General features: G+C 41.2%; 1 protein-coding gene across 4 annotated transcripts in view; it reads left to right on the forward strand.

Moving 5' to 3' along the window:
- Positions 1–1946: 1946 nt before the first annotated feature.
- LOC144493891 (uncharacterized) overlaps positions 1947–17323 on the forward strand; it is a 34739-nt gene continuing 19362 nt past the window's right edge. The window contains exons 1-7 of one of the 4 annotated variants that reach the window (XM_078213477.1): positions 1947–2288; positions 4396–4575; positions 9084–9194; positions 11153–11188; positions 11661–11951; positions 14195–14500; positions 15202–15243. In XM_078213477.1, coding sequence (XP_078069603.1) covers positions 4566–4575; positions 9084–9194; positions 11153–11188; positions 11661–11951; positions 14195–14500; positions 15202–15243 — 796 coding nt within the window. In that variant the 5' untranslated portion in view covers positions 1947–2288; positions 4396–4565. The remainder of the gene's footprint in view (positions 2289–4395; positions 4576–9083; positions 9195–11152; positions 11189–11660; positions 11952–14194; positions 14501–15201; positions 15244–17323) is intronic. The other 3 variants (XM_078213475.1, XM_078213474.1, XM_078213476.1) reach the window with 3 other exon arrangements.

Genomic DNA, 17323 nt, shown 5'->3' on the forward strand with positions numbered 1-17323 from the left:
ACTGAAAATTGATTGCAGTGTTAATGTAAGCCTACTTCTGACACTAGTAAATAATTGAACTGAAAAATAAACTAAAAAGTTCTATCAAAATCTTTGCTGAAAACATTCGATGTGCTGGTCTCCACTTTTTATTCTGTTTAAATCACCGTCCACACAGCATCAGACACGTGGGTTCGATTCCTGCCTAGGGAATTTGTCTATTTGGACTTGGCACGTTTTTCCCGTGTCTGCATGGGTTTCGTCCAATTGCTCCGAATTCCATCCATAGTCCAAAAATGAGCAGATTAGGTAGATTGGCCATGTTGAATGCACGGGGTAACAGGGACAGTGTGGGATGGTGAGCCTGGATATGCTGCTCTTTCGGAGAGTCAGAACAGACTCGATCTGCAGAACGGTCGCCTTCTGCACTGTAAGGACTCTTTGATAACTTGATATTTTAAATGCCAATGACCGTGGCATTTATTCTGCAGAATGATTCATTGCAGGTCTGCTTTTTTTTGCTGCACAGATAACGTCACGAATAGCAGGAACTGTTGTCAGGTTGAACGTTGCAGAAAGGGAAGTGGTGAGAGAACAGTTAGCCAGCATACATATATCTTACTTTGCTCCCAACTTTTCCTGAATCTATCTCTATATGTTTAACCCATTGCCAATACAGCTGTCATTGTATGAATGAGCATCTAGTTATTCACAGCTTTTTAACTAGACAATATTATTCTCCACGTGTCTGCGTGGATTTCCTCCGGGTGCTCCAGTTTCCTCCCACAGTCCAGTGGCCTGCAGTGTATGTTGATTGGTGACGCTAAATTGCCCCTTAGCTTCAGGGGGATGAGCAAAGTAAATACGTGGATTTTACAGGGACAAAGTCTGGGTGGGATTGTTGATTGTGCAGGCTCGATAGTCCGAATGGCCTCATTCTGTAATGAAGGAAGTCTATGATTCTAACCTACGAACCCCCGTTAACCAATGCGCCTGCGCCGCTCTGCAATTCATTTTTATACATCCCATTATTTTAATCTAACGTATGGCTTCGGTATAAGTAGTTATTAGGCTCACTAAATTCGAATGAAATTGAGGGTTGACGTTGCCGGATATCTAACTGAAAATTAGCACCATTTTATCTTTCACTGGAGGCAATGCAGACTGATGTTCTCGAGGAATTAAGGGCTATGGGGAGAGAGCGGGTAAATGGAGTTGAAATCAACCATGATTGAATGGTGGAGTGGACTCGATGGGCCGAATGGCCTTACTTCCGCTCCTATGTCTTATGGTCTTATGGTCTTATTTGACAATGGTACAGTAAGACTCGGCTCTTCGGTTCACCACATGCTTAACACAGGGAAATTCAAAATGAAATTAGCAAAACGAACTTGCGAGGCCATAACACCACATCCATACCACCAAATCATCTATTACAGGGAATTGGACTGCATTCTTTAAACAGAAGTCCTGGAAGCAGATTCTATTGTAAATTACAAACTGTAGTTGGATAGACTTTTGGAAAGTGAAGAACTTTCCTAATTATTCAGAAGGATCCGTTGAGAGGCATGAATTGATGAGCGGTTAGTATGGGCGATTACCCGAAAATTGTCGTTCTCTGCTCCATGTTCCACAGAATCTGAGAGGAACGGAGATTCCCCAACACAAGGTGGTAATCCAGCAGATTTGTTGTGAGTTTAATATCAATTTCACCCAATTATTATTATTATTAGTAGTATGGCTTAGTAACTGGGATATTCCATGCAAACTGTGAAGTCGGATTTTACTCCGACCAGTGAAGGTCAGGGATATTACTTACAAGAAGATATTTCGTAATATATTATTAGAATTTACAATGCGTCACGCTAGTGCAGCATTCGAACTGTCGACTGTGACAAGTGTTCGGTGCTGGATATTATTTCCTGTTCTTGACCTGAGCTCCCTCAACTGCACCTCCCTGACTGATGCAGAGAAAAGGAAGCAGTGGATGTAACCCAGTTAAAATATGGGCCAGTTGCCCGCACTATCATTTCACATAATTTTCCCATGCACATGAAGCACTGTAATCCTGCAATTAGCGACTGTGGAACTATAAGGGCACTTTAAAGCTGGCAAAACGTCTTGCAGCAGCATGACTAAGTGTCAATACAGTAGCATAAAAATATGAAGTAACCAGTACGTCCTTGCGACACGAGCTCTGTTGCTTCAATTTCCCGGTTGACTGTGTCATTTGCAGAAGCGACACTCATCAGAATAGTTGGCATTTCTCTGCTCCGGGAAAACTCTGCGTTTGACTCTCAATCTCACTGGTAAGCATTCTGTTGATTAAACATTACTTGTGCGATTCATTCTTTCTACAACGTGTCGTATTATTTTCGGTAAAAAAAATAACCGCTTTGGCAATGCGTGCTCGGCCGCTTAGCAAAGAAGTGTCAGATGTGATGCATACCTACGCCACTTGATTGTTTCATCACGTCCGCATTAGGAAAGGTGCTTTACCATTCTCTGATATAATCCCTTGAATTCTGTAATTTCTTTTGTAGGTTTTAAACTTTGCTTCTTAACTGACGTTTTGTTAAATTAAATGGCAGAAAGACAGAATTGTCCTATATTAAAATCCACACCCATTTTGCTGATTCACAGAATTCCCCCAGTGCAGAAGGGGCCCATTGGCCCATCCAACCTGAACCGGTCCTCCAAGAGCATGACACCCTGGCCCACTCCCCCGCCCCATTTCCGCCACCACGCGCATCCAATTAGCATGGCCATTCTTCTTAATTGCACATCGTGGGACAGTGGGATCAAACCCAAGCACAAAGTCAGCCAAGGCCGTAATTGAATCCATGCACAGTGAGGCTATGCTAACGTGGCTGCCAATCATTGACGCTAACAGCAGAAGGAAAATGCTAGGGAGAAGAAATGATAGCACAGATGCATTTGCCTGTGTTCACTCATGTTTAAAAGTTCCATCTGACAACTATTTCCTAATTCTATTTGCTGTTGCCTTATTGTTTCCGATCAAGTCCCTAGTGCGGCTTACTGAATTCTCATGACAAAGTTACAAAACAGTTGTTAACTATCAGATTCGAATCGATTAAGGCCTAACATTTTTTTTAAAAATTAAGTTTTAGAATGCTGACGGCCACTTTTAATATAAACTGATGTTTTGCCATACTCAAATACATAGTGAGAATTCGCATAATAACAAATTTATTGCAAAATCGATTGTTTTTGGAACATGTCGTCGGATCATGGATAGGGTATTCGGCCCTCGACGCTGCTACGCCATTCATTAAGGCTATGGCTGATCGGGTCTGAACATTTTCAACTCCACTTTACTGGATTATTCGCATAACCGATTACTGATTGAATGTACGTCTGTATCGCTTAGTCATACTTTGCGACTCAGCATTTACAGGCTCAACCTACTCTACCTCTACACATTAGAAATCCCTCCTCACCCCAGATCAATATAGTCATTCTTATTAGGACTGTCACTAATGCCAGAACAGATTTGCTCATCAGTGGACTCACACTTTTCAAAGAAAACCTCCGGGTGTGGTCTTACCAGTACCTTGCATATTACTGAAATTTCTCCGTGTTTATTTCCCATTCATCACGGTCTAAAGCCCAAAATTCAATTTCCTTCCCTATTGCTTGCTGAATTTGCATGCCACCTTTACCTGATGTATGCTGGTTCCCTATGAGCCACAATCATCTGCGTTATTTATCCATTTAAATAATATGCAGCTCCTTTAGTGTTCCGATCAAAGTGGATATCGTCATATCTACCTCCACTACTTTTCACCGGTAATGTTTTGCTCTCTCACTGAACATGTCCATAGCACTCTGTGGACTGCTGGAGTCACTCTCACCAGTTGTCCTCTTACCAAGTATTGTGTCATCCGAAAACTTGACAATGAGCATTCACTTCCCTCCTACAAGTCACTAATATATAGAGTAATTAATTGTGCCCCTAGCTGTGATCTCATGGCACTCCACAAGTTACAGGATGCCATGCTGGAAATGTCGCATCAATCCTAACTCTATATCTTATTTTAGTTAGCCAATCCTCTACTTATGCTAATATACCACCACAACACAGTGGGCTAAAAACTTATTAAGTAGCCCATTTGTGTTGAAGATTTTCAAATACTTTATGCAAATCCAAGTGTCTTACCTCTACTGGCCCCCCTCTTTCTATTCTGTCCATTGACACTTCACTGAATTGGAATGAGGTTATCAGGCATGACTTCTTCTGGATAGGACCATGCCTACATTATTGATATTGATAGGTTCTTCGAAATGCTCTGCTATTGTGGCCTGTATATTGGACTCTAATGTATTCCTAATGGCAAATACTAAGCTTATGAACCTATTTTTACCCTTTCTTCTCTTTTTTCCCTTTCATCACAGGAAATAGCTGAGATCAAAACATCTGGTTTCAGGAACAAATTGGATATAACTCTTGAGGCTGAAGGGATCAAGGGATAGGGGATAAGCGGTGATCAGGGTATTGAATTTGATGATCAGCCATAAATCATAATGAAAGGCAGAGCAGACTCGAAGGGCCGAATGACCTATTCATGCTTCTAGGTTTTATTTCCATGATTCTTCCTTTTTAAATAAGGGTGTTACATTGGCAGTTTTCCGATCTTCTGATAATTTTCCAGAACTTAATTATTCTTGGAACTTTGGAACCAGTGCATACACTGTCCCTTGAGCTGTTCCTCTAAGTATTGTATGGTGCAACCCATTGGATCCAAGGTGTTTAATGCCCTTTATCCCCATTAGTTTTCCAAATATTTTTTTCTGTCATGATAGTTATTGAATTTAGTCCCCTCCCCCTCCCACCCTTTGCCCATGGTTATTTAGCATTTTTGAAATGTTACTATTGTCTTCTACCCTGTATCCTGGTTCGCCATTAATGTTTTCGACTCTTAATTTCTTTGGGGCCTCTGTTCACTTTCGCCGTGGTCTTCCTTTTTTCCAACATTTCTATAGCACTGGATACTTTATCCTAATTGTTAATCAGCTCCTGTTTCATGGCTTCTTGTCCCTTTTTTCTTTTAGAGCCTGTCATATTGTGTGTATTTTTTCTTTCGATTTAATACCAGTTTTCCCTTCCTTCGCATAGGTATGGTTGATTGTTGTGAGTCATAAACTATATTGTCAAAAGTCTGACATTACTGATCAACAATTTTGGCAGTCCATCCAAGTTAACTTTGCTCCCAATACTTCGTAATTGCCCATATGTAAAATTGCCAGTTTTATTTTCATCTGGTATTCTCACTATCAAAATGAATGATAAATTCTGTCATATACGGCCACTGTTTTTTTTTCGGGTATTTTTAATTCTAAGGTTGTTTATTAAACCTGACATCTTGTAGATTATCACTTCCAAAGCAGCCTGATCCCTGGATAGAAGCGTGACATATTGTTCCAGCTAACGGTCCTGTATATACTCTATGGGGCATTGTCTGTGGCAACTGCTGCAAATTTGGTTTTCCCAATGCATATGACTATTAAAGCAAACATGATAAAACCTTTTTCATCATGCATTATTTGTCTCCTGATTTATTTTCCATCCTACTATATAGCCATTATGAGGGACTATAAAATATTCCGATCAGTGCCTTCTTCATTTTGCTATTTCTGAACTGCGCCCATATGGATTCTACTTCTTCTGATCTAACATTGTTTCCTACCACCGTAGTCATTGCATCTTGTACTGTAGACCAGCCTCTAATTCCTGGCTGCCCTCAGGAAAACTCACATAAGGCTGAATATATATATATCTCAGTTACCATCCCTTTGCCATCACGTCCTTTTAATGACTCTAAGATTGTACACTTTAAATTCAACTTGTGATTTTACTTCATTTATTTTGTTTCAAATGCTAATTGTGTTGAAGTAAAATGTCATTTGTTTTGACTTTGTAACATTTCTGCATCCTTTAACGCTCTGTATTGCAGTTGTGGTTTAAGCATTCGGCCCTTTCCTGTCACACTGTCGATTGTCAGAAAAAGACATCGGTACCCTTTAGGGAAGGAAATCTGTTGTCAATACCTGCTCTGATCTGCATATGACACCAGAGCCACAGCAAGGTGGTTGACTCTCAACTGCGCTCTGAAATGGCCTCGCAAGCCATTAAGTTCAACGGCAGCTAGTGATTGGCAATAAATGCTGGCCAGCCAAAGAAGCCTATGACCCATGAATAAAAAAAATGCTAGTTTTGCACGAACCCAAACTAGTCATTGAACCACTTATTAGAATCATAGAATCCATCTCACGCAGAAGTGACCCTTCAGCTCATTGAGGCTGCACCGACTTTCTGACAGACTATCTTACCCAGGGCCTCTCCCCTGTCCCGCCCTGTAATCCCACACATTTATTTTGACCAATCCAGTTAACCTGCAGATCTCTCTATTCCGAACTATCGAATCCCATTTTGCACAGGGATCAATGAATAATTTAGCGAATATAAACTTGATGTTTCTGCTGTTTAGTTTGATGCCGAGCTCGTCAAACTCTCTATGCAGCACCTATTTCATCATTCCATCTGTGCCGTTATTTTACGATACCAGTTCGTGTTATAATTGGATAGGAGGGAATGGAACCCTAGCTCAAATGTCCATTTGTTTTTGTTAGATCAATTGTGAATTAAACGGAAGCAGAGGACCGAAAATGAGTCTTTGACAACAAATTAGTTTTTTTTATGAAACATTAAAAATGGGCTTTCGCGAATAAATCTTTACTCCTCCCCTAATGAAGCAATTATACACAAGTTTAAGGGTACTGCAGATGATAATAAGCATATGAAGCTAGAATTATCTCATCAGCAACCACAGCCAATATCTGCGGAATTTTCCATAGAATTCCATCCCACCCTCTCCCCACACCGCCTCAGATGATAGTCATATGAGACGTGATATAAGCCATTCCCAGATATAACCGTTGCAATCTTCTCTCGTGGAAATACTTTCAGGCAGCGACAAACATTCAAAAGTCCGGTTCACGAGTTCCAAAGATCCTATTGGCCAGAGGTTCCACTCCAAGTTTAACAGTAACACCGTTCCAGATTCTGAGGAAACTCTTTGCCCTGCCACACTCTAAACGACATCGTACTTACCGGGCACGTTTTAAGCATGATTCACAATTTGCAATTTGTTCATAGACGGAAAGTACAGGTAAATGAGTTTATTTCAGAAAGCTTTTCCCAGTGATGCTCACCAACCGATCTGTCCCAAATTTTCCTGGAAATCTGAGAACAAATGTGTTCTCAAGTATTCTCTGGTCACAGAGTTTCACATGATCTGATGCCGCCTTGTTGAGGCACTCTGGACTTTCCACCAGTTCCTTAATAGCCGTTCCTGTGGAACTCTAGCAACTGATCTATTAATCGATTATAAGTTTCCACCTTCAGGCAGAACTGACAGACCCATCCTTTATCTCTTCCACTTTTGACTTGCGACAAGCAGCAATGTCAGTCCCCAGTACATAATTATGAGCTGCCTTGCATAAATGAAATCCTCGACCACAGTAATGGTCATTCAGCTCACGCACCCTACAGCCACCTCTCTCATCTAAACAAGCGGAAAGAACCTCAAACCTTTGGGACAATATCAGAGGCTGACAGTCGTGCTTAACTGCTCTTTGGCCCATTTACCTGCCTCAGCTGCAGTGGCATCCTTCCCTCCTTGACCACTTTCCGAACTAGAAGGTTGTATCCTAAGGCGTGAGACCACCTCGTTGAAACAAAGTGTCCAGTTTGCTTTCTCAATACTGATGTATTGCAGTGTCAGAAGATCAGCCTCCACTCAGAAGCTCAATCTCGAAATGGCAATTTTGCATGGCTACTACATCTACGCTACACAGCGTTGGACATCGAGATGCAAGATAGCATGGCCAATCCATCTAACCTACACATCCTTGGACACTGAGGGGCAATATTGCATGGCTAGTGCACCTAATCAATACATGCTTAGACTGTAGGAAGAAACCGAAGCATCCGGAGGAAACCCACACAGACACGAGGATAATATGCACCCTCCAGTCATCCAAGGCAAGAATTGTACTCGGGGTGACGTCCCTCAAGCCATAGACACTTACTGCAGACTTCGTCGCCCTGCATATAACCAGTGTCCAGGAGACCCCACATACAACAGTCAGAAAACTTCAGATGTACTGCTATATTTTGAAGTTTTCTTAATTATTTAGTCATTATGTTCAATTATTTATTCTCTCTCAAAGAATTATTAACATTTTCACAACCGTGTACTGTTTTCAACTGTCAAAAAATAAACCATGACCATTGAGCCGATGTGAAGGGCAGCACGGTTACCACTGCTGCCTTACAGCAGTGATCCCGAGTACAATTTCTGCCTTCGGTGACTTTGTCTGGAATGTATATGTTCTCCCCGTGTCTGCGTGGGTTTGCTCCAGATGCTCTGGTTTCTTCCTACAGTCTAAAGACTGCAGGTCATGCAAAATTGCCGCTCGAGTACCAAGAATGTATCGGTTAGATGGGTTGGCCATGCTATATTTTCTCTCGATGTCCAACTAAGTGAAGAATAGATATATTAGCCATGCTGATTTGCCGCTTAAAGTGCAAAGATGTGCAGGGTAAGTGGATTGGGTAAGCTATATCCCCCTTCCTGTCTAAATATGTTAGGATAGATAGTTTGGCCGCACAATATTGCCTCTTTGTGTCAAAAGATGTGGATTGATCATGCTATATGCCCGTGGTTTCCAAGGATGTGTTGGTTCGATGGATTAGTCATTGAGATCAATTGTCGTTCCTTATTTAGACGCACATGCATGTTTTACGTTCCTTTCATTGTATGCATCGTTTTTGAATAAGCTGCTGCCTCAATGCTTTGATCCCTGACTATGTGCGCAACACAATGATCAATGTCATATGCTCACATGTATCAAGTTGACAATGAACAAATTCATGTTCAGGGGGAATGCTGTTTAACATTATTGCTGGACAGCAGAGCTCTGATATTTGTTCCTCAGTGGTAGCTTGAACAATTGTAACGCAATAATCTTATTGTTAATGACGACATTCGTGACATTTGTTCTTCATTCTTAATTGTCAGCAATTTCGGATCAAACAAATGGTGATAATTCAGTCAGGGGCATAGAACAATCGAAAAATTCCGAACGGAGCTTGACGAAGATGATTAATATCATGTTTCTTCTTGGGACTAGTGAGTATGCGTCTCTTGTCATTCATGTCTGAATCCCAGAGAATTATCAATTCATATTTCAAAAGAAACAGTTCAAAACATGCTATGAACAGGTCAATGAAAAAAAAACACATGGCTTATTTGAGAATAATTTTCACTGCGAAAATTATTAAAATTCCATGACTCAAGAGTAAAGGTCTGGGACGTGCGGAATTTCATGCCGTGAAATAGTTGGGATATTTATCATAAAGAAATGTTTTTTAATGGAGGTAAAAGTTATGTTTAGCAGGGTTTCCGATAATCCTGCAGGGCTATTGTCAGAGAAAACATCTTTGTAAATGCCTGTTGGGAGATTTCGATTTGCCATCAGCACTGTGCCTGTCACTGGCAGAAACAGCAATCGTTCATGCGTCAATCAATTATATTAAATTTAAATCGATTGATTTGGAACATTCAAGAGTTAGATGGTAATTAGGAAGAAATAATGCAGAAATCTATACGCCTTTTATTCTAACGTCTTCCTCAGGGAAAAGGCTGGAACCTGTCAATAAGGCAATATTCGGATGACATTTGGACTATCAGAATTCAGGGTTTTACATGAAATCATAGACTTGTTTGATCTAAAATGATGTCGTGTTTCAGTATAAATTATAATCAGACTTCTTTAGAAATTGAGTGCACCGAGTTTAAGGAGAAGTACATCGTGCTTGGTATTTGAAATTCCAAAACATATTTGTTGAGGACCACGTCAAAGCAAGATGGGATCAAGTTGATTTGGAGGATACATTTAGCATTGTAAAAGTCCGGGTAATGGGCATGGAAATATCGAGTGTGAATAAATTAGTCACACAGAAGTTCTGAATAGTTTCAGCAGATAGATCCCCGGGATTAAAGCACAAACTGAAAATCATATTGACTAATTGGAGCTTAAACGTATTATCGAAGACGAGAGTTGTTCTGTTTGAAACATGAAACGTGTTAAGCAGACTTGTACAGTTTCGATTCTGAGAGGATGCATTTTGCAACGCGACAGAATAAATTATCAGCAGCATAAGTGGCTCATTTTAGAAGTAGCTGAGGAAGAATTTATTCTCTTCTAAAATTGTTACTCTTTGGATATCTCTAATCTAGTGAATATCGAAGGGTTTTAAAGATGTTCATTGATTATATAGACAAGGGAGCTAATAGTTGTGTTTGATGGTGAAAGTTGGAATTAGGGTCACAAACAAGTTAGCCACTGTGGGAATTGAGTAGAGTAGTAGGCTCGATGGGGCAAATAGTCGCTCTTTTAATTTCCTACTTCTTTCCTACGGACGTGTCTGGTGGTGAAAAGTAAATTGATATAGATTAAGACTAAAACAATGCTCACTGAATGGCGCTACAAGTGGGACGACGAATAAACCGGCCAAATATATGCTTCATAACATTTGCTATTTGATAATGGGAGTAGTTCTTTTTATTATTGCTTCACAATGGATAATATTGTCCCGGATTTATTGATGCAAAGAAAAATAATGTTGTTTATATCAGTTTTCCTCGTATAGTATGATTTACGACGTTGACAGAGAGCAACTAATGTATCCCATGAGAAAGAACGGCATAATGGAGTCAAATCATGCATTGATTTTCAACGGTTTTGACAAAGAATACACGAAATAGATCCCCAATGAAACTCCATAAGAAATGTATAATAATGTGATGTTGCAACGTTAGACTGAGGTGGAAGGATAATGTGTTACAATACTGATAGATATGTACCCAAGTTAAGGACATCAAATTGACATGCAAATGAGGCACGATACAAGTGAACAATGGAACTGACACAATGACCGGAGTGGTGTCCTCCTTCTTACCAAATTGTTCCACTACCATCACCAATTCTTGTCTTGCCCCAAGCCAGACTGCAAGAGCTCATGGATTGTACTGGGTATCATTGTCGTATTGCTGCTCTGCTCACTTTACACATTTATTTTTCACAGTTAATCTCTATATGTTGATCGGAGGCCGAATATCCGGTGAGGATTTCTTAATGTAATAATATTAAGCAGTTAATTTATTTGAAAGCAACTGTACCATTTACAGCAAACTTGAGGGTTTGAGATAAAGCTGCATAGCCTCATGGCTCATTAGGGTTTTATTCGAAGAAACATCAACCGTTTCATATTTGCGCTGCTAACGCTCCCGAAACTTGTTTTTTCAAACCACAAAGACAATAGTTTGCTCCTATTTTGCACACGCTTTAAGTAAAACACAATGTTGTACAAATTGTTGAGAATGTGGCTTAGAATTTCCCATTGTTCTAAAGCTAACTGTTTACAACTTTGCAGTTGTGCATTGATTTAGGTTTGTTGAAAATTACCTCCTCTTATAGCTTTGCGTGATTATATTGAAATTAATGCATGAAGCACGGGCAATAACATTTTAAAAATAGCTTCGAATTGATTAAATTACTTCGGAAATGAACTTTCCTTTGTCCCGTATTTTCAGCTGATTTACCGCGACCAATCTTATCTCTGAATCCGCACTTCAACGTTCTCCTCGATGGAGAGAAAATAAACTTGACTTGTCACTGCCAAGTTCCCGCAGAAATGGTACGTTTCTACAGAAGCATCAGCATGTTTTCGGAAAGTGAGATAACGAAGGGATTTTCCGCGCGGCATCTGACCTTCGAGGCACTTCTGGGATATGAGGACTTTTACACATGTGAATGTATCGTTCACCGTCATGGTCAATGGGAATATTCCATAAGGAGCGAACCCTTTGAGATCCGCATTAGAGGTAAGTAACAAAAAAAAGCTATTCTGTCGGATCATCTTGATGTAATGTACGTGCTCAGTTGTCATGTTTTCGAATTGCAAGAATAATCATGGGGCGTGTTGTCACTCATATCGACAGCAAATCCAAAGGCGTTGAATTTGCATTATATCTCTGACGTCGATATAGAACGGGTCCCACGACACAGCGAAGTGAAATTGACAGTGCAAGTCTGAGTATATTTCAGCTTTATCTACCATTTTAACAACTCTTGCGTTTAACTTTTCCAGAGTGAAATGAGGTTCAGCTCTTCAGTGTCAATTGTTAAAGATACATAGTTAATACACCTCTGAAGGTGTAATGACAAACCACAAATTATAACTTACATTTCAATGCATGGAAAATGGAGATAGCTCAAAAGGAGAAATACAGTTCAGTTACGGACTCGTAGTGTGAAGCAAAAAACAAACGGACAACGTGATTGCCTGCGTACAATGTACTCCCACAGTTATCGGGAATTCGAATTGTTATCTTCCTCCATGGGGAATTTGTTTTCAGCGCAAGTGCTTAATCGAGGTCACACGGGGCAAATTTGGGAAACAGACTTGAGGGTTTTTTAAAAATGAGTTCCGTGATACATGAATTCACAATTTACTGTATGGAGCCAGGAATATTGAAACAAGTATGGTTGGGAATACAGAATCTTCGACAATACCACCAGCACTAATAACTTATGGAATTATAACGTTGTCGGCGAGATATGGGGGGACAATACGTTGGAGGAAATTATAAACAAGCATAAGAATCGTAAAATAACAACCCCGCGTGCTTTACCCCGAAGCAGCAGCAAGTGCTTCGCAGCCGCACCCCACACCCCAGCCCCCGTCCCTCTGCCTTAACTGCAGCCAGTACGATTGGCAACAGCGGTACGATTTAGCAATCATTTACATACGAACATAAGAAATAGGAGCAGGAGTAGGCCATCTAGCCCCTCGAGCCTGCCCCGCCATTCAATAAGATCATGGCTGATCTGACGTGGATCAGTACCACTTACCCGCCTGATCCCCATAACCCTTAATTCCCTTACCGATCAGGAATCCATCCATCCGCGCTTTAAACATATTCAGCGAGGTAGCCTCCACCACCTCAGTGGGCAGAGAATTCCAGAGATTCACCACCCTCTGGGAGAAGAAGTTCCTCCTCAACTCTGTCTTAAACCGACCCCCCTTTATTTTGAGGCTGTGTCCTCTAGTTTTAACTTCCTTACTAAGTGGAAAGAATCTCTCCGCCTCCACCCTATCCAGCCCCCGCATTATCTTAGAAGTCTCCATAAGATCCCCCCTCATCCTTCTAAACTCCAACGAGTACAAACCCAATCTCCACAGCCTCTCCTCATAATCCAAACCCCTCATCTCCGGTATCAACCTGGTGAACCTTCTCTGCACTCCCTCCAATGCCAATATATCCTTCCTCATATAAGGGGACCAATACTGCACACAGTATTCCAGCTGCGGCCTCACCAATGCCCTGTACAGGTGCATCAAGACATCCCTGCTTTTATATTCTATCCCCCTCGCGATATAGGCCAACATCCCATTTATTCATCTATTGATACGCGATTTATTTAACGGATCAAAACGATGAGCACTTTCATTGTTTTTTCGGTTTTCGTTACCAAGCTGCTTAAACGTCCCGCCAATTGCATGGATGGCAACTAGTTGGAATTAACAGGCGCAAAAAGAAGGCAAAGATAAACGTTTGAGTTTTAGAATGCTCTGGAATCTCGGAGCACGAAGGCCGGGTGCTGAAAGAATATTCACAAGATTGATTCTGGCAACACATATAAACATGATTTAATGAAATTTAACGTTTGAATCCAGGTTTCTGTGATGAACTCAATGACGCCCATAAGGTTGGCTGTTGGAGTATGAGCTCCCTGATTGAGGTCGTAATTGCCTGCCCAATCAGAGATCCGCACTGGTATATTTGTACTGAAGTGTCGGTCTTCTGTTACTTTTGATTCTGACTTTGTACCAGATGCACTCCAGGAGAGGGATAGAGTTCTGAAATAAAGGGAATCTTTCGAAGAGACACTGGCATTCGAGGAATGATTTCAATTTCAGATTTTGTTTTTTGAAACAGGTGTTGTGTAGTAAGATAAATAATGGTTGTTCAAATGACCTGCTGCGTAGATTTTTGATGCACAATTCCATTTTTGATTATGGGTTTTTATTATTTTGTTACTTTCTCCACAAATATTGCTGCAGATAAACTCCTGGCTCCGAATATCTCCAAGCATCCATCCTCAGGTGCAATTTTCATCGGGGAAAAGGTTAACATCAGCTGCCAAGGCGAGATTCGGTCCAAGGGCGGAACATTTTACTTACACAGAAATAATGAAAAAGAAGCTGTGCAGTCCATTAATACACCTGGTTATACAAAAACTGTCAACTTCAGTATCAACACTGAAAAGAAACAAGCCGCAGGAAGTTACACGTGTCGATATCAAACTGAGGTTCTCGGACGCACAGTTCATTCACCTCGTAGTAAAGCTCTGAGTATAACTGTGAAAGGTAGGGAGCAAACATTTCAGTGTTTTAATGTGCTAATGTTATAATGTGAAGATTGCTCTAATTCATACCGAAAACGACATTCTTAAATTTCCACTGCAAGTTTCAATGGCGACAGGGCTGTTGAATTAAAGTATAAAACGTTAATCTCCCTGAAGTAGCCAGTCTCAGAACAGAATAATTATAAATGTTATCCTGCAGAAGTGCACAGGTGGGTTAACACCATTCGGCTCATCCCCCTAACCAACACATTTTGGGTAGTAAGGGACAATTTAGCATGACCAATCTGTTTAATCTGCACATCTTTGGAGTGTGCGTGGAAACCGGAGCACCCAGTGGAAAACAACAAAGACACAGGGAGAACTTGCAAAATCCACACATACAAATATCCAATACTGGAATCCAACCGGGCTCTTTGGCTCTGTGAGGCAACATGCTAATGTTGGCAGAAGGTTCCAACGATTTCAGAAAATGCCGTGCACAATTTGAGATTTAGCCACTGTCCTATTTGTTATTTTCCCTTTTGAACTGATATTGAAATATTGATCGTATAGTGGCTTCTCAATTTTGTTTCATTCGTGAGCATTTTATTTAGCACTCGTCAGAACTCTAAATTTGCATAGAACACAAACTTGCTGCATGTATTATATTTTGAAATACCGCTAATTTTGATTTTTTTTTTCTCTTGAAATATTTCTCTGCAGAGAAAAGGCTGGAACCCGATATGAACAGTGACCCAGAATCAGGTACAATTTCAATGGTGAAATAGATCACAGTACCAGTAAAGTTAGTCGTGTCGTTAAAAAAAAAGTATTTTTTAGTTTTTGAAATTTCTGTTTCACTGGTCGGCGCAACATCGGGGGCTGAAGGGCCCGTACTGCCCTGTAATGTTCCATATTCTATGTTCTATAACTGAAGTTAGGAAAACAGCGAAATCTGTTTGATGGTACAGGGTATGTTAAGATCCTGAATTAGAGTTTTTCTTGATGGAAATATGATTTCAGGGCACGTGTGTTGAAATCACATTTGGTGAAGACTATGAACTACCAATAATTATCAATGCAATTTGTGTGTGTTACGAAGACTTGCAGACATTCGGTTATATATGGTTATAATTTTATACTGGAATTTAATTCCAGCCCAAGTGGCATGTGCGAATTTCTTTGCAGCCTGACGTGGAAGCATTCTTTCTGGTTATAGAACCATAGAATATTTACGGAACGGAAGGAGGTAATTGAGTCCATCGTGTCTCTGCCAGCTCAAGGACAGCCCCTTCTATCTCCACCTCACTTCACGCGATCCATAGTAATGTAGCTTTTAACACTAAAGGTGCAGATCCAGGTGCATTTAAAAGAGGTCAGGCTCTCTGCCTTCAACACCAACTCGGCGAGCAAATTCCAACTCACGACACTCTGCATAAACGTGTTATTCCCCATGTCCCCACTACCCCTATTGCCAATTATCTTGAATCATTGTCCCCTGGGTCGAGAGTTCTCCACCAAGGGAATCATTTTTCCTGTCCACTCTATCTCTTTTACTCTTAATTTTTGTACACCTTTATCAAGTCACCTCTCAGCCTTCCATTTTCCCAAGGAAAATAAAACCAGTTTCTCCACTCCCTCCTCTTGGCTACATTCTTGTAGCCCTGGCAACATTCTTTAGACCTCCCCAGCACTCTCTCCGGAGTAATTACGTCATTACTGCAATGTGTCGGCCAAAGCTGCGCATAGTACTTCAATTGTGACCTTTCCACTGGACGATACAATTCCAATATTAGATCCATTTATATTCTATATCTCTTCCAGTGGGTTTCTGTTTCCGTTAAATTCTGAGAAACATCTGTGACTGAAGTCAAAAGAACAAAGAACAAAGAACAATACAGCACAGGAACAGGCCCTTTGGCCCTCCACCCCGCGCCGCCCCCTGGTCCAAACAAGACCATTCTTTTGTATCCCTCCATTCCCACTCCGTTCATGTGGCTATCTAGATAACTCTTAAACGTTCCCAGTGTGTCCGCCTCCACCACCTTGCCCGGCAGCGCATTCCAGGCCCACACCACCCTCTGAGGAAAATACGTCCTTCTGATATCCGTGTTAAACCTCCCCCCACTCACCTTAAACCTATGACCCCTCGTGAACGTCACCAACGACCTGGGAAAAAGCTTCCGAGCGTTCACCCTATCTATGCCTTTCATAATTTTATACACCTCTATTAGGTCACCCCTCATCCTCCGTCTTTCCAGTGAGAACAACCCCAGTTTACCCAATCTCTCCTCATAACTAAGCCCTTCCATACCAGGCAACATCCTGGTAAACCTCCTCTGTACTTTCTCCAAAGCCTCCACGTCCTTCCCGGAGTGTGGCGACCAGAACTGGGTGCAGTATTCCAAATGCGGCCGAACGAACGTTCTATACAACCTCAACATCAGACCCCAAGTTTTATATTCTATGCCCCGTCCTATAAGGGCAAGCACGCCATATGCCTCATTCACTACCTTCTCCACCTGTGACGTCACCTTCAAGGATCTGTGGACTTGCACACCCAGGTCACTCTGCGTATCTACACCCTTTATGGTTCTGCCATTTATTGTATAGCTCCCCCGTACGTTAGTTCTACCAGAATGCATCACTTCGCATTCATCTGGATTGAACTCCATCTGCCATTTATTTGCCCAAATATCCTTATGTAGCCTCTGACAATGTTCCTCACTATCTGCAAGTCGAGCCATTTTCGTGTCGTCCGCAAACTTACTGATCACCCCAGTTACACCTTCTTCCAGATCGTTTATATAAATCACAAACAGCAGAGGTCCCAATACAGAGCCCT

Source organism: Mustelus asterias, chromosome 5 (genome assembly GCF_964213995.1).
Source record: "Mustelus asterias chromosome 5, sMusAst1.hap1.1, whole genome shotgun sequence".
Taxonomy (NCBI): domain Eukaryota; kingdom Metazoa; phylum Chordata; class Chondrichthyes; order Carcharhiniformes; family Triakidae; genus Mustelus; species Mustelus asterias.